The following is an 18,892-nucleotide window of genomic DNA, read 5'->3' on the forward strand; positions in this document are numbered from 1 at the left end:
ATACAAAAGGCAATCTGTCTGCAGAGAGGATGTTTAAAAGAAAGGACAAATTAAAATCATGTTGGCCAAACATCTGAAAACAAAGGATATGATGTGATGGTTCTTCACAGTCCACTGTGTTTCATGTTGATGATATTGAATTGATGACAAGGATAGACTGATGGAAGGCCTTCAGTTCAGACTGAAATCAGGCAGGATCTGAGTTTTTGAAAGTATCTACAGTTCAAGCTTTTCAGGGTTTATAAGATAGTTAGAAAAATTGATACTAATGAACCTTACAGATTCCCTGAAGCCTCCACCAAAAGAGGCAGAAAGACTGCTTATGTTTGTCAGACAGAAAACAAAGTCCAGAAAGTGTTGCTAGGCACCTTTTAGCACAAACGCCCAGATAATATTTTTAATGACAGGTTTTTAAGCAATTAAGGACCATAAATTCCATCTTGTATCTCCCTAAATACATCTTTTTTTCTAAAGTCCCTTAACTTTCTGTTATCAGCATGTAAAGCACAGCATATGTTAAACTGTTGACTTCATTTCCAAGACGTCACATGGTGAAAACCATTCCAATCCAGAAAATGTCCAAAGTCAGAAGTCACACGACATCAGGTTATAGTCCAACAGGTTCATTTGAAATCACAAGCTTTTTGAGCACTGCCATTTCGTCAGGTAAACATTCACAGACTTCATCTGATGAAGGGGCAGCACTCTGAAAGCTTGTGATTTCAAATAAACCTGTTGGACTATAACCTGGTATTGTGTGACTTCTGACTTTGTCCACACCAGCTCAACACTAGCACCTCCACATCAGAAAATATCCAAACATTTCTCTATCTTCCATTTGTTTGCATAGAGCATCAATATGTATTTCCAATAGCATTCTGCATCTTCCCGAATTCTATATGTAGTTTTATTCTGGGAGTGAAAGGATAACGTAGAAAGAAGGGGCTGATGTTAATGCTGGATTGACTCCACCCAATCTATTGATGTCCTAGAAGGAGGCAAGGAACTTCACTCTTCCTTTCAGAGAGAGCAAATGTATCTGTATCAGTTCCCTAAGATCTTAGTCATTATACCTGTCCAAACATTTGTCAATTATTGCTATCTTGCAATAAAACCTCTGTCTTAAATAAATTGTCTTTGTCATTATATCCTCTACCACTAATCACTCGATAGACCTAACTAAAGTAGAACGAGGGTTGTTCATTATGAATTACCTCAAGCCTCCTTTACTCAGTAAGTCATACAGATATAGATACAGATATGACACGCATTTTGTCAGTGTGAATTGACTATAACACAATCGATGAATTGCAGACGTTGTTTGCATAACATGAACTTTCTACTGAAAGGGTATAGCAATTTTCTAATAGCAATCTTCTACAGCATATTTTTCTATAATAGTTTTCCATAGCGTGGTCTTCTATAGTGGTTTTCCATTGTGTGGTTTTCTATAACATGAGGTTGCAGAGGGTCACAACTGTCGTATCATAGCGGAACAACCTGTAGAGACATTAAATACCACAAGTTGCCAGAAATGGTCATCTGGCAAAATACCACAATTACTAGAATAATCTTATGTTTATAAATCACGTTTTAACTGCTGAGTGTCATATTATTGTAAATTCCACTTTCTGTCAAAGATTTGGAAATTTCTGCAGATTAAAGGATTTGTCAACACATCATGTCAAATAGCCACTGCTTGTTGACTTGCAATACTGACCAACCTCACACACTTTTATTTATTAGATGGGACTAAGGTGTTTTGGGAAGAACAATTTAAGAAGTGAAGAATCTTGACTAGCTATATTTGAATGAGATTCGGAAGACTAAAACTTAATCATATGACAACCATCGTCTCTGCATGAAATGCTACTAGTTCCAATAATTTTCTTTTCCCATTCCAGGTTGCCCTGTTAAAGGCTATCCAAAACCAAGCATCATCTGGTTTTTTAATGGCAAAGTCATAAGCACAAGGTTAGGACAGAAACATCAAATCCAAGCTTCACAGCAGGTCTTTCGAATCCCAACTATCACCAAAGAGCATCAAGGCAATTACAGCTGTGTAGCTCAAAATGATGCTGGGTCCCTCACACTAAAGGTCATACTGGAGATAGCAGGTATGTTTCTTATATTTAATGACAGTAACATAAATTAATAATATGGTGCTTCCCTCTCACTACTCAGGGAAGAGTGGTTTTGCAGCACATTCCCTAAAGCATACAGGAAGTTGTTCAATTTCTTTGTCAGCAGATTGTCATACAAGCATTGAAAATTTGAGAAAACATAAAATTATTGATTTTTTCCGTCTGGTGGGTATAGGTTGGGGATGTCATGGTGGTGAAATGTGGAGAAAGCGATACATTGTCCTTGCTAAGGAAATGGCAAAATTGTATTATGTCATACCACGTGATGTCTTTTTCCAGTTGCAAGGTGCTCAATGATCAAATAAGTCAGCGTTGGTTAAAGGAAAACAAAAATTGTTCAGCAGCATTTACAACTCCACCAATACTTGAAGCAGTGCATGTCCAGATGCAACAAAATCTAGACAACAGTCAGACTTAAGCTGATAATTGACAAGTAACATTTACACCACATGATACCAGGCCTAAATTCTCTCTAACAAGAGAATCCAATTGACTGATGAACAGGCATGTCAGGAGATGTTATTCTGTGCTGATTCTGTCTCTGAGCTGTTCTTGTAGCTATACAGTTTATTATGCCTAGTCCAGTTCAGTTCAATTCCAAGTCAATAGTAATCCCCAATGACAGTGTTGACACCAGGGAGATTCAGCAGTGGTATTGACATTGAATGTCAAGAAGAACTGATTAGATTTTATCTCGCTGGATGATCATTTCTGCACGTATACTATCAATCAGGTAACTATCTCAGCCCCTGATACCAGGAGTCTTTAAACACAGGGAGTGTACACTTTCAAATATCTGACTTGAGAAAAGTAGGAAAGGGTAACAACAATTAAAGAATAATCTAGCCCATTGTAAATTCAATATTAATATTATAAAAACATAAGGGAGATATGAGGAAAGAATGGAGACTAAGAAAACAGCAAAACTATTTGAAAGATTGTAATATTTATTATATTTCTATTAACAAAATGAAAAAACACTGTCCTTTGAGAAACATCAGAAAATTTGTCAGATTGTTTAATGTGAAGAAGAAAAAAAGTGAAGATTTCTAGAATATTTATTTGTTTTGTTAAATACTGAGATGTTTTCCATTGTGGTGAAAATGTCCGTTTCCATGTCTTTGTGTTAGAATATGAGTGGTTGATTGGCGAACTCCTACCATGCTCAGCACCATGTGGGAATAAGGGTGTGCAGGTTCCGAAGCTGAAGTGTCTGCAGGATAACAACACTGAGGTTGACAAGTCTCACTGCAAAGACAAGCCTCAACCAGACATCCATACAGTTCCATGCAATGTGAGGGACTGTTCTCCACGGTGAGAAAATAATCAGAACATCTGAGGGTCATGAAACATCTTACCATTTACTTCCACTGATATTGGCCAAACCTAGTTCTCTGTATAGTTTTGACAAATAATTAATATTCATTTTTTGATACATGTTCTGATACTGAAGCATTATACTTGGTCCATTGCTGAAATATGGCAAGGAAAGTGAGTTATCCAATATCCTGGCCTTGATGCTACGTTACAAACTTCACAGATCTTCTCACTGAAAGTGAGTTAAGTCACACATACATGTCTGAAAGTACAATAATTCATGGATATACATTACAGACTCATTAGTATTTTGTTGCTTAGTTTTATTAGTTTTCTAATGAGGCTCAACCATTAAAATGGGCTGGATGTTGGCACTAATCCAGACGAGCCTCCCCTCTAATACACATGGATGGTCCCTCTGCCCAGCCTCAGTGGGGTTCCCCTCTGAGTTGCCTCACAGATTTGTGCTGTCATTCACAGGTGCATCTCTCTATCAGTCTCCAATGGGCCCAGTACTCACTTGAACACCTCCTGTTTGGGATTAACAAGCTTGATTAAAAAATACTGGGTTTTTGTAATATTTTGATCAAATATAATTGAAAATTCTGTCCGAAGAAAAAGGGCTCAACCTTTTTAGCCAGTCTTCTCATTTCCCTCCCCCCACCTTATCCCAGTCCCAAGCTTCAAACTTGGCACTGCCCTCTTGACTTGTCCATCGTCTTTCCCATCTATCTGCTCCACCTTCTTCTCTGAGCTATCACCTTCTCCCCCACCTTCATCTACCTATTACATTCCCAGCTACCTTCCCCCCAACCTCACTCCAGTCCCATTTATCTCAGCACCCCAGCCCACAAGCGTCATTCCTGATGAAGGGCTGATGCCCAAAACATCGATTCCCCTGCTCCTTGGATGCTGCCTGACTGGCTGTGCTTTTCCAGCACCAGTCTCTCGACTCTGATCTCCAGCATCTACAGTCCTCACTTTATGTCCAACCTTTATAGGGCCAATCTGACTCTGGAGGTCTAGAAAAATGGCAGGCTCAAAAGGGATGGCAAGTTCTGTCCCATTTCCAGCAAATTCCATTTGAATGTGAATCAAAGCCCGGAGATGCAAATTTAGTAGAGCCATTTAAAGTTAGCATTGAGCTCAAACAGACATCATTTTTACTATTTCAGGGGTGGCACGATGGTTAGCACTGCTGCCTCTTAGCACCACTGACACAGTTTTGATTCCACCTTCTGGCAAATGCCGGTGTGAAGTTTGCACATTGTCCCCGTATCTGCATGGGTTTCCTCTGGGTGCTCTGGTTTCTTCCTACAGTCCAAACATATGCAGGTTAGGTGGATTCGCCATGATAAATTAAATTAAAGATTAGATTAAATTACTTACAGTGTGGAAACAGGCCCTTCGGACCAACAAGTCCACACCGCCCCGCCGAAGCGTAACCCACCCATACCCCTACATCTACATTTACCCCTTACCTAACACTATGGGCAATTTAGCATGGCCAATTCACCTGGCCTGCACATCTTTGGACTGTGGGAGGAAACCGGAGCACCCGGAGGAAACCCACGCAGACACGGGGAGAACGTGCAAACTCCACACAGTCAGTCGCCTGAGGCGGGAATTGAACCCGGGTCTCAGGCACTGTGAGGCAGCAGTGCTAACCACTGTGCCACCGTGCCGCCCACAAATTGTCCGTAGTGACCAAGGATGTGCATGTTAGGTGGATTAGCCATGAGAAATGTACAGTTACAAGGATTGGGTTGGAGTGGTGCGTCTGGGTTGGATTCTGTTCCGAAGGCTGGTGTGCACTCAATGGGTCAAATGACCTGCTTTCACACTGTAAGGATTCTATGATTCTATTCTATGAGAAGCCTTAATCTACATAATGGAAATTACAAAATTATGGAGGGGACATTAATGCTACAGAAATGTGTTTAAATCTCAGTTTGAAGTGATTCAAATGCCCAGCCTACTACATAATTTATATTTTGAACTAGTGGCATGTGGGAAGTCTTTTTTTCCTATCACTCATTACATGGTTCCTGAGGTATACCTACAGTAGATAGTGGATGAGCGGCTTTGTGAATAGTGGGTTTAAGAGATAGTTCTGAGGGTATGAATTGCATAGATGCTACAGGGGAGGAGTGGAAGGAGGGCCAGAGGGCTCAACAGCATAGAGTCATACAGCATGTAAATGGACCCTTTGGTCCAAATCGTCTATACCAATCAGATATCCTAAATTAATCTAGTCCCATTTGTCAGCGGTTGGCCCATATCCTTTCAAACCTTTCTTATTCATATATCCATCCAGATGCCTTTTAAATGTTCTAATTGTAGTAGCCTCCACCACTTTGTCTGGCAGCTCATTTCATTACACACACCACCCATTTTATTAAACTGGGCCAAAGTTTCAGAGGATCATGATGGGCTTCTTCCCAAACTATGTCAGCTCTGAGCAACCTCCAGAAACAGCAAGCCCAAATCAATCATGCCGCGCATTCCCCAGAGCAAGAATCATGCATGTGACAGGTGTTTCCATGGAGATTGATCTGCTGCATTAGGAGATTCTTGACTTGGGCTTTCTGCCTCTATAGTGAAAATCCAGCCTGAAAATTTCATGCATTATTGGAACAAACCAAAGATCTGAATTACTACCAGGGCTTAAGAGTCTGCAAGAGTGAGCTTAATTCTTACTGCAGATTCTGAGGAGGATTGCCCGAATTATCAATTCAGGATGAAGTTGTGAACCACATCTTTATATTTACAGTTGTAATAATAAACTAATAAGCTGTCTTTACTGAATGTTACAAGGCCAACCCTGATTCCTGAGATTTAGGCAGTTAAACCAGCAGACAAATCATGTTTTGTAGAAAGTTCTAAGTTTGTCTATTTTAAATATGCTAAGTCTTCCTTATTAGTATATTCTTCATTTATATTATATTACATCACAGTGCGCTCTGGTGTCAGGAAGTTTCAACAACATTTTAATAAAGCTAATATCCTCACTAATTGTTAACAATTGAAGCAATAAAATTATCTATAATTAGATTTTTAAAAATTGGGCTCCTAGTTAGCTGACTCAAGTGGATTACCTATCCAGATTCTTGTTGTCACATTACTCAGTAATGGAGGAAGGAAGTAAAAATGGATGGAAAGGCAAGTTGCTGGTGTGATACAGTTTACAGAGATATATTGATTGGTTAAGTAAGTGGGCAAAAAGTTGGCAAATTGTGTGTAGTGTGAAATTGTTCACTTTGGAAGATCGAGCAAAAAATCACATTATTTAAATGAAGAAAATCTGCAGAAAGCTGCAGCACAAAGGGACTTGTGAATGAAACACAAAGCTTGTGCACAATGCAGCAGGCAATGGAATGTTGATCCTTTATTGAAGGGGGTTGGGAATCTGGGTATGGAAATCTTGCTGCGCCCGTTTAAGGTGCTGGTGAGACCACATCTGGAATACTGTGAGCAGGTTTGGCCCTCTTTCATTGGAGGTTCACTGGGATGATCCCTGTATGAGGGATTGTCTTAATCTCCCTGGTATGGAGGTCAAATGGGTTGGGACTCTACCTTTTGGAATTTAGAAGAATGAGAGGTGATCATATTGAAACATGCTGGATTCTTAAGGGGCTTAACAAGGTAAACCCTGAGAGACTGTGGGACAGAAAGGGAATAGTTTCAGAAATAACAAGCACTAATTTAAGAATGAGACAAAGAGGAATCCCTTCTCCGAGGTTTGAGTGGTTTTGGAACTCTGTGACACAGAGCAGTGAGGGCAGAGTCCTTGTTAATGTTTAAGACTGAGATGGAATGCTTCTTGATCAATATGGGAATCGAGCATCATAGGGAAAAGGCAGGAAAGTAGATATAAGGAGTGTTGGAGCGCCATGATCCTATTGAATGGCAGAGCACACTTGAGGGGCCAACTAGCCTACTACTGTTCTGAATTCTCATGGTCTAATAGTCATCTTATGGAATTGCCCTTTACATTTTGGTTTAAAATTGATGCCAAAGAAATACCCTTCAAAACAAACAGAACTGTATCTCTCTATCTCTCTCTTTCTCTCAACTTGAATTGTGTAACTTAGAGGATGGAAGATTGCAGTAATGATCAAGACCAAAATCCGCTTGCAGGGCTGAGTTTTCCATGTGTTTCACTTGGGAGGAGGGGAAGGAAACCTCAGACTGTAAACTGTCTATTCACTGCAGAAAATTAAATTAGATTGCATAGAATAAGTACAAAGAGCCAGGATTTGGAAATAATTGGAGAAGGCACCAAAGAAAAATCTGTATTGAGTAGTTTAGGTTAAATACTAATACAGTTGTGCCTAATATTTGACTATCTTTATTGCCTTTGATCTCTGTGTTTGTTCCAGGAGTTTGTCCTTCCCTTGGCTTGCTGTTATTTTGATAGTGAGGTGCACTTCCATACTGAACGGTGGCTCAGTGGTTAGCACTGCTGCCTCACAGCACTAGGGTCCCAGGTTCGATTCCAGCCTCGGGTGACTGCCTATGTGGAGTTTGCACATTTTCCCTGTATCTGCGTGGGTTTCCTCCAGGTGCTCCGGTTTCCTCCCAGAGTCAAAATGATGTGCATGTCAGGTGAATTGGCCATACTAAATTGCCCATAGTGTGAGGTGCATTAGTCAGAGGGAAGTGGGTCTGGGTGGGTTACTCTTTGGAGGGTCGGTGTGGACTGGTTGGGCCAAAGGGCCTGTTTCCACACTTTAGAGAATCTAATCTAAAATAAACCCTTGTATGTCTAGGAATCTTCAGGGAACTTAATGTCAAATGTGATACCTCTTATATGTACATATCTCAAATTCAAGGCTCAGTCTTTGAAAATGAAAATTTTGCATCCTAGATCGAGTGTAATCAAGTACTTCACCAGATCATTAAAAAGAAGCACACCTGTGTAAATGCAAACTAACTTGCTGCAACTTACCCAGGCACCCCAGCTGGCTTAGTACCTTCAAGAAGAAGGGAGGAAATTTCAGGTGAAACAGCAATGCAGAAAATTTTAGCTTATTGATGTGAGGTCCTATGTTCTAGTGCAAGTGTAACTTTACATCAGAGTGTTTGACTCAGTTGGATCAATGTGAACATTTTCATCTGGACGTCTTGATAAGTTGTTACATTTGGCAAGGCAATTGAATTCAGAACGAAAACTAACATTAAGCTGTTAAACTGAAATTTACTGAAACTGGAATGCACACAAACAGAGAGGGAGTTTGGGACTGTCTCCTGGCTGACAGCAATTGTGATCAGAGAAATATGTTATAAGGGAAAATGGGAATGTGTTAAGAAGATGACAGAATTAACAGAATTAGAAACAGAAAATGCTGGAGAAACTTAGCAGGTCTGACAGCATCTGGAGAAAGAGAATAAAAGAGTAATTTTTGTTTCTCTCTCCGCAGATGTTGTCAAACCTCCTGCATTTCCTATTGCTACTTCAGATTTTCAGCATCCACAGAATTTTGCTTTTATTTAGAACTAAACCAGGATTGTGTGGTAGGACATAACTTGGATTAGTTAAAAAGTGTTTGATTTTTTTTGTAATGGGATTTTGCTAGGTGGATTGTGAGTAGCTGGTCCCCATGTACCAAGCATTGCGGAGGAGGAACACGGAGGCGCCTGGTCAGTTGTCAGAAGGTCACAGCAGCTGGAATACTTGTCGATCTCTCACCTGGATTCTGTGCTCAGTCAGGAAAGAAACCAGCAGATTCCCAGACCTGTAACAGGCAACCTTGTTCAGAGTGGTTCACTTCAAACTGGGGACAGGTTTGTACTAGCTGTGAAACTTAATGCTAATGGTGATATCTGCAATCTATTGAAAATAGTGCTTGATTCATTAATTTTATATTTGTTGCTAAATGGTATTCTACAAGGTGAAATGCATATGTGCTCTATTATGAGTCATTGAACAAGCTTTTTAGTTTGTTTGCTCACTACCGTTGCATTGGAGCAGACCCAAAGTTGAGAGGTCCAGGGGCCTACAATTAAAGCAGCAAATGTTTTGCCAGTGAGAGGGTATGCATTTGGCACCCTGTTTATCCCATTTGCAATATTTCTCAGCCTGAGGTTAGATCATTCTTCGGTTCTGTGATGGTTTTACTGATTCTCTTCCCTCCAGAAAGCTCATTCTTCTGTCCTCTTTCAGCAAATCATTTTAAAGGAATAATCTTTTGGGATCAGGGCATCCCCATTGCTCATAGGTCCTCACCAAACCTGCAACACAAATCTGCCAGCATGCTCAAATAGTTTTGAGATTTTTACTGTAATAAAACAAGACACACAGACTAACCAAATCACCCTTTCCACCTTTATATTCACAACATTATAAAATTAATATTGTCAATGACCCTCAAAATTCATCACAAAAGTTCCCAACCAGACAGTTATAGAGTTATAGATGTACAGCATGGAAACAGACCCTTCAGTCCAACCCATCCATGCCGACCAGATATCCCAACCCAATCTAGTCCCACCTTCCAGCATCTGGCCCATAACCCTTCAAAACCTTCCTATTCATATACCCATCCAAATCCCTTTAAATGTTGCAATTGTACCAGCTTCCACCACTTCCTCTGACAGCTCATTCCATTCGCGTACCACTGTCTGTGTGAACAAGTTGCTCTTTAGGTCTTTTTTATATCTTTTCCCTCTCACCCTAAACCTATGCCCTCTAGTTCTGGACTCCCCAATCCCAGGAAAAAGACTTTGTCTATTTATCTTATCCATGCCCTTCATAATTTTGTAAACCTCTATAAGGTCACCCCTCAGCCTCTGACGCTCCAGGGAAAACAGCCCCAGCCTGTCCAGTCTCTCCCTATAGCTCAAATCCTCCAACTCTGGCAACATCCATGCAAATCTTTTCTGAACCCTTTCAAGTTTCACAACATCTTTCCAATAGGAGGGAGACTAGAATTGCATGCAATGTTCCAACTGTGGCCTAATCAATGTCCTGTACAGCCGCAACATGACCTCTCAACTCCTGTACTCAATAGTCTGACCAATAAAAGAAAGCAAACCAAATGCCTTCTTCACTATCCTATCTACCTCCGACTCCACTTTCAAGGAGCTATGAACCTGCACTCCAAGGTCTCTTTGTTCACTAATACTCCCTAGAACTTTACCATTAAGTGTATAAGTCCTACTAAGATTTGCTTTCCCAAAATGCAGCACCTCGCATTTATCTGAATTAAACTCCATCTGCCACTTCTCAGCCCATTGGCCCATCTGGTCAAGATCCTGTTGTAATCTGAGGTAACCCTCTTCACTGTCCACTACACCTCCAATTTTGGTGTCATTTGCAAACTTACTAACTGTATCTCTTATGCTCGCATCCAAATCATTTATGTAAATGTCAAAACGAAGTAGACCCAGCACCGATCTTTGTGGCACTCCACAGTCTGATAAACAACTCTCTACCACCACCCTTTCTCTTCTACATTTGAGCCAGTTTTGTATCCAAATGGCTAGTTCTCCCTGTATTCCATGAGATCTAACCTTGCCATTCAGTCTTCCATGGGGAACCTTGTCAAACATCTTACTGAAGTCCATATAGATCACATCTACCATTCTGCCCTCATCAATCCTCTTTGTTACTTCTTCAAAAAACTCAATCAAGTTTGTGAGACATGATTTCCCATGCACAAAGCCATGTTGACTATCCCTAATCAGTCCTTGCCTTTCCAAATACATGTATATCCTGTCCCTCAGGATTCCCTCCAACAACTTGCCCACCACCAACATCAGGCTCACTGGTCTATAGTTCCCTGGCTTGTCCTTACCACCCTTCTTAAACAGTGGCACCACGCTAGCCAACCTCCAGTCTTCTGGCATCTAACCTGTGACTATCAATGATACAAATATTTTAGCAAGAGGTCCAGCAATCATTTCTCTAGCTTCCCACAGAGTTCTAGGGTACACCTGATCAAATCCTGGGGATTTATCCACCATTTGCGTTTCAAGACATCCAACACTTCCTCCTCTGTAATATGGACATTTCGCAAGGTGTCACCATCTATTTCCCTACATTCTATATTCTATATCTTCCATTTCCTTTTCCTCAGTAAATACTGATGCAAAGTACTTGTTTAGACCTCCCCCCCCCCCTGCTCCCCCCCATTTTCTGCGCCTCCACACAAAGGCCGCCTTGCTGATCTTTGAGGGGCCCTATTCTCTCCCTAGTTACCCTTTTGTCCTTAATGTATTTGCGATTCTCCTTAATTCTATTTGCCAAAGCTATCTAATGTCCCCTTTTTGCCCTCCTGATTTCCCTCTTTTTGGATTAACAAACCCCTGACTCCACGAATAATCAATTGTCAACACTGGTTTGTAGTTTAATCAAAGATTTTAATAATTTATTCACAATATAGTAACTTTAGCAAAGCAAATTTAAATAAATTTGATCTATTTGATGTCTATATTTAAACCCAATAACCTTTGTTTCCAGCTCCATTCACACAAATGGCAGACAGATAAACAAATACAATTAAGGGATAAATAAAATAACAAAACTGGCTAAATTATTAAAGTGATTTTTTTATGATGCATTGTTCTGACGATGTTGATCAGGTCCATCTTTTCAGCTCAGTCAAGGGAAGTTAATAATACTTAGTTTGTATTCTCTGAACTTCCAATAGCTGGTAATGGCAGGGAGCTTTCAAAATCTTCATGCTGTCATTTCAACAGCCAACCTCCTCCTCTCAGAAAGCAGAATCCAACATCTAGTTCACATTCTGGCCTTTCCCTGTCAGGCTGATTGTCTCCCCATAGGTCGCAGTTATCATTAAACACCTACTGAAACATAAGGTCTTTTCCAGACATGCTGGAGCCAATCCCATGTATTGACCTTATTAATCACCAACATCTACTATCTGTTTAAACATACTGCTCTTACCCAGTGTCAAAGCATTTGTAGAACCTTTTGATCAAGAACTAACCTGCAATTAACTTCCGGACCAGGCCTCACTGACAAACAATAGCTTGCTTGCTTTTTTTTGTTACAATTGCTACCCACAGTCCAAGGGGATTTTCAGCTCACAGTTCTCAGTTCATAGCTCCAAAGAATAAAATAAAACTAATGAAAAATCAGCAAGGGTTCAAACATTACATCTATTTGTAGTAAATATTTCTAGGGAGCTATGTTAAAACTTATCATTCAAGGAAGATATGGGAACATTCCTTGTGTTATAGCTGAATTGGTATTAGGATAACTGGACAAAAATGTTCACAGACACGCGCAAGGGTCTTTTACGTCAATTTAAAAATACATGCAGGTTGGCTGGCATAATCCAAACTCCCACTGTACAAACCAACAAGGAAATTAGATCTTCCTGGTACTGACCAGGTTACTGAAGGATAGCCGAATATTAGATGTTGAAATGTTTTTGTGGGAAGGTGCAGGAAGTTTCCTTAATGTTTCCATTGACCTAGAGCTAGTTTATTTGATTAATAGCGGTGATATATAGATAATTGAGCTGTGCTGTCAAAACCCACATTGATTAGTTCTGGCTATGTATTTGTCTTTTAGCAATTAGCGTTTAATGTTTTCAATCTCTCTAAACATATCGGAGGATTAGAAGTCCAGTTAAGTAACCTGGCATTTGAACATCCTGACTTCAAATGACAAGTAGTTTTACAGGGCCAATCTTTGTCGTAAAGTTTTTAAAAAACGATCTGCTTTTTAACAGTTGAACTTGAGTCTGTGCAGTTATAAAGTGAAAGTCCAATCCAGTATATCTGAGTTTAACAGATTTAAACAATTCATTGTAGTAAAAGAAACAAGGGTTGAAAAGTAAAATGACTAAAAATGGGGGTTATTTTGAGCACTTTAGTTAGATTGCAAACTATTGAAGGAGAAATGGCTAATTATTACATCTGAAACTCACCCACATTTAAACAGCATCATTCTGCAGACAGCAGTATTAAATTAGGAAACGTTATTTACTTACTTAAGCCATCAGAAGCTGGAGCTCCTGAGATTAAGGAATTTAACTTCGGGCAATGATTATGTTTGACTTCAGATCATTGATGTGTCAAAGCTTTTGGAAAGCAAATAGTAGATACATTTGATGATAGTTACAGCTGACACTAAACTATGGACCTATAATTAACTCTTTAGTATTAAATGTGTTAATGGAATGCATGCATGAATGGTTTACTGAGTTTCACTTTAAATCGGCCATAGTATTCTTTCTTCTTATGTTTTTGACTATAATTGTCCTCCTCCCTGTGCTCTAACCATCGCATGATTCACTCAGGAGTTCAAAATACTCATGATCAGGGAAGGAAATAAATAATTTACGCTGTTAAGTAAATGAAGTGAGACAGAGACATTTTAAGGACTTATACTCACTTAGTTTGATTTTTCACTTGTAAAAGAGAAAAAAATGAAATCAAAATGCTATAATGGGGAATATGATTATTTTTGCCTGTAGTTTGTAACATTAGGCCAACAATGAGGAATCTAATCAGGGGCTACCAGTAAAATCTAGTTTCCTTGTTTGCCTGAACAGTGGGAGCTCCTGTGATGCCAGCTGCTTCACATCTATTTTTATATTAACATTACAAAAGATCCTCGGGCATTTCTGTGAACATTTATGTACGGTATCCTAATACCAATTTAAATCTAAGCCAGAATCCATGCCTCTTTCTGTTTTGCCACCTGCATTGATTTAATCATTGTCGTATGTAAAAGTCAATTTGAATTTAATCATTTCATGCAGTTGTGACTGAAATGAAATGAACTATTACCCACTTGCAGGTGAGCCTAGTGTTTTAAATTGCTAGTTTGAATGCGGGTATTATTCCCCTGGTGTTTCCAAATCACATAATTGCACAGTAGAAACATTCCATGGCCGGTTCTGATTCAAAAGCACATTATTAATTCCTTTATGGAGTGTGTCTCCAGGATTCAACAGGTAATGATCAAGATAGCTGTGGCCTCCATTCAGTGAGCTACAAAACATCAGGAAATATTGACTCCCCAAAATATAGGAGTAGGATAAAAGGCTGGCACAACATCGAGGGCCGAAGGGCCTGTCCTGTTCTATGTTGTATGTTCTATAATACCAAACTGAAGTTTTTCAGTGTGAGATTGAATCCTGGACACACTCTTTCTCTTTCTCTCTCTCTCATGCATACACACACACAAGATCCTGAAATCCCACTCCCTGCATTGAGCTCAGCAAGATCCAAAACTTTGCCTCAATAGCTGTGACAGTGTTATTCATGACGGCAGTCTGGCCACGGCAGAGAGTTATTTTCATTTGAACAAAGTAGCGAAGATGGTTTCAATGAAGATGGAATTGTTTTTCAATCCGTTATCTTCATTTCCTGTACTTGATTAAGGATGGGGCTTCAAACTCAACAAACTTACTCTGTGTGTGTCACCAAGAAGCCAGAACGTTGACAACCTGAAACTACAAGGAAATGAATAGAGTAAAATGCTCCCAGTAAAGCACATGATTTTAATTAACTTCTATCACATTTGCTGCATCTGCTTCTTCCACAAGCAGCTTTCCAGGTCCACAGGTCATTCCAGGAATGACGTTGGGTGTTTATGAATTAAAGCTAATGTGTAAAATATAGAGCCTGGGTTTCACCTATGTTCTAATATCATCTGCACAGGATGTTCAATCAAACATAACATTAAGTCCCCACCCCCACCACCACTCACTGAATGTTAAGTAAAACCAGACAGTTCTTTGACTTCTACTGATAAACCTAGCTTCTGAAAATTGTGTCATGTCAGTCAAATCTTTAAACATTCACTAAACACAATACTCGTATTATTTAGCTTCATGTCTGTTGAAATAGATGATGTAAGTGTCATGAAATTGTCTATTACATCTGTAATATTCTCCAGTATCCAGGGAGCTCTTGGACCAAAATGTACAGTGAAGGCTGGTCTCTATTGCTAATAATATGATAAAGTTTCAGTCGCGTAAATACTTCTGGTGACCAGATTATACTTTGAGTTGGGATCATGCATTGATGGAAAGTGAGGAGGACTGAAAGAAGAGGAACCTGGGACATCAGGAGGAGTGGGAACCTGGGTGGTGGAGTTGGAGCAAGTGGTTGGTTGGATGCTGAGGAGAACTTGGGTGGGGTGAGGGTACTGTCAAGTGCTGGCCTTGCTGAGGTCCTGAGAATTGTGGGCTGGGGAGATTTAGGCAGAAGAGGTGGTGTTCCAGGTTGGGTGGGGGTGGGGAAACAGACCAGAGAGACAGTGAGAAATGTGCTGTAGGACTTTGAGGAGTGGGAGCTGAGTGGGCCAGCATCCTGGGTAGTCAGGATTTGGAGGGAAGGGAGATCAAAGAGAGGGTTTGTACAAAATAGGATTGGGAGTGGATGCCAAGTCAGGCAATAGGGACAGATGCCTGATAGACGTAAAGAGGTACAGCTATCATTTCCACTTTCACTAACTGGCTCAGAGAACTCCAGCTCCACGTGGGTCCTTGAAGAAACCTTTCAGAATGTAATGTTGAAGCTTGACCAAGCTCCAGCATGTGAACCTCGTGGGGAATCTACTGCTCATCCCTCACTAATGCAGCTGATATCTGATTATATAGCTCCATAGTTAAAGATACTTCTCAGGGTCTTCAGCAGTAATTAGAATTACTGAAGCTGGAAACATTCCCAAAGTTTACTACCTTTAGTGATTTGAGTATTTGTGCTTCCAGATCACTTTGTTCCTATACCTTTATCATTCTTATTTTGCAAATATGTGGCCATATTCTTCCTCCCAAAATGTATGAAATCGATGCTGACCCTCCTAATGCCTTACGAAGAGAATACTGCACTCTTAAGAGGTACTGCTATTTGGATGAATTAAAGGTTATGCCCTCCGTTTCCCCTTCCCACTAAAATTTTTTTCATACTAAACTGCAAAAGATACTCAACTAATAATGGAAAGTATGGACTTGTTGAGAATTATCTCACTTTTTTCTTGTTAAATACAATAAAGGTTTAAGTGATGCAAATCATTAGATTAAACTCTGGCTTAAAATGTTCTCTTGAATAGTGTACTAACCATTGTGTGGGACTGAGGCTGGGAATCCAACGTCGTCATGTCTTCTGTCAGTCACAGAATGGAACCAAGTTACCCTCCCAGCAATGCAGCAGTAATACCAGGTACCTTATTCTCAACTTGTAATGAGACCCTTGTGACAATACAAGATAATGCAATTGACATCAAAATGTAGTGTAACATTCAGTAATGACACCACAAACCATCCACGTGATGCATATTTTAATGTAATCTCACAGATTTCTAAAATATAATGGGACCAATGTGACTTTTAAAAAATAATCAGCCTAAACTCCAAATTCTACTGGTTAATGTTTAAACAGATTCTAAGCTGCAATTGCACAAGCAGCAAATGTTTATCATAATTACTCCGGTATCAGATTATTTACAGCACCCTATCATTGGAAGCATTGTTATTTGCTATTATGCTGTTTCCTCATGTAAAAAAAGTGTTAAGTTTATCACTTTTTAAAGAAAAAAAGTCTTCTCTGTCAGTCTCTCAGACAGAGTTTTCTATATTTTTCTCAACTTAAGGCTCCTCCCCTTCAAGAAACTTGAAAGTATAACAAGGGAGTATCTATCGACATTGAATCTCTAGTTGAGTTGAAATTATGCCCCAGACCTGGAATATAGACTCTATGTTGTTGGGCGTCACCATTGGTTCACATTAGTCTGTGGGCCCACATTGTGGTCGTTTCTGGTCACACCCTGAAACCACATGTACAAGTTCACACAAGGCGATGGAATCTTTTCAGAAAAGTAAATGCAACTCTGCATTTCCTGCATTTTTTGTTTCAATTAATAGGGGATCAATTCATAACTGTAAGAAAGAGTTAATATGTCAGTTGGGACTCAAATAATGCTTGGGAAGAGATGGTGGGACAACCACCTGATGAAGGAGTGGCGCTCCGAAAGCCAGTGTGCTTCCAATTAAACCTGTTGGACTATAACCTGGTGTTGTGTGATTTGTAACTTGGGACAGTAGTTTGGGTAGTGGCTTATCAGCCTGAGTTCAAGTCATGTCAGATAACCAGGGGAAGAAGTAGCCATCTTGTTGATTGAAAAGTCCCATGGGAAGTAAATTAGAGTTTCCTGAATTCCCAAAATTTCACAAAAAAGGTTGTGCCTAACTTTGTAAAGGATTGTTCTGCTATAACATGCATTTTGTTAACACAAATTCACTATAACACGATTGATGAGTTGATTCTAAAGCGCGACGTTTTAAGGCATGTATTGGTTATAACACGATTCCGACCCCCTTTAGTTTAAATGGTGCTGCTATTACGCAATTTTCTTATAACATGTGGGATGCCAAAGAATGGAACTTCCACGTTATAGCAGAACTGACTGTATTAATTAGCAACTGTGCTCAGTCTGAAGATGCAAGACCTAATATACGAGATGTGGCAAAGCCCAGAACAGAACTGAAAATATGCTCTGCTTATATCATAATGTTCTCATGAGCACACTTTGCTTTTAGGCCACACAGCAGACGGAACTGTACGTCAGATCTTTGTACTGTCCAATGGCGCACTAGTTCCTGGACATCGTGCACCTCTTCCTGTGGGAATTATGGTTTTCAGTCCAGAAGAGTGGAGTGTGTACATCTGCAGACAGGACAACAAGTGAGAGAACAATTCTGTTCTTGGAAGCAGAGGCCAGTGAACTGGCAGAGGTGTAACATTGTCCCATGTGAAAAATGTAAGTTCCAACTTAACAGCAAACTAAAATGTAACATATTTAATCTGATGTTTATAATTTGTCAGTAGCATAAAAGTGAAAACTGACATAAAATGGTAGAATATTAGTGCACAGCAATTATTTACTAACCAGGTTAGTAAACCATGAAAAGCAATCATGTCTCCTGTTCATGAAAGGCTCTGGTTGCAATTTGAAGCTTTCCCCAAGAGGGAAAGTTTTAGGGAAGAGTCCATTCAGATCTGCCAAGATGCCACCTTCAAAAGCTGCAACATGACCTATTGATGTGCTCTTAATGTGTCTGTTAACCACCTGTATTGGCCTGCATAGTGAATTTGGCAAGATCATGAGATCACCCACCGTGATGAACATGGTGGTAGGAATAGTGTTGGAAGAACCATCAATGCACAATGACAGCAGTTAGCACTCTATACAAAATGCACTGCACCAACTCACCAGGCCTCTTCGGCAGCATCTTTTAATCCAGCAACTACTACTAACTTGAAGAACATAAGTAGCAGATGCATGGGAACGCCAACAACTGCACGTCCCTCTCCAAGCTACACACCATCCTGACTTGAAAATATATCACTGTACCTTCACTGTCGCTGAATCAAAATTTGCACAACAGCATTATGGCTGTATTACATCATGTGGACTACAGCAGTTCAAAAGACAGCTCACCTCC

General features: G+C 40.0%; 1 protein-coding gene across 2 annotated transcripts in view; it reads left to right on the plus strand.

The window, feature by feature from the left end:
• LOC140489990 (ADAMTS-like protein 1) overlaps positions 1-18,892 on the plus strand; it is a 557,511-nt gene that overhangs the window by 533,102 nt on the left and 5,517 nt on the right. For both annotated transcript variants that reach the window (XM_072589066.1, XM_072589067.1), the window contains 5 exons: positions 1,905-2,117; positions 3,275-3,458; positions 9,041-9,248; positions 16,501-16,610; positions 17,987-18,207. In XM_072589066.1, the coding sequence (XP_072445167.1) occupies positions 1,905-2,117; positions 3,275-3,458; positions 9,041-9,248; positions 16,501-16,610; positions 17,987-18,207 (936 nt within the window). The remainder of the gene's footprint in view (positions 1-1,904; positions 2,118-3,274; positions 3,459-9,040; positions 9,249-16,500; positions 16,611-17,986; positions 18,208-18,892) is intronic.

Source organism: Chiloscyllium punctatum, chromosome 2 (assembly GCF_047496795.1).
Source record: "Chiloscyllium punctatum isolate Juve2018m chromosome 2, sChiPun1.3, whole genome shotgun sequence".
NCBI classification, from domain to species: Eukaryota; Metazoa; Chordata; class Chondrichthyes; order Orectolobiformes; family Hemiscylliidae; genus Chiloscyllium; species Chiloscyllium punctatum.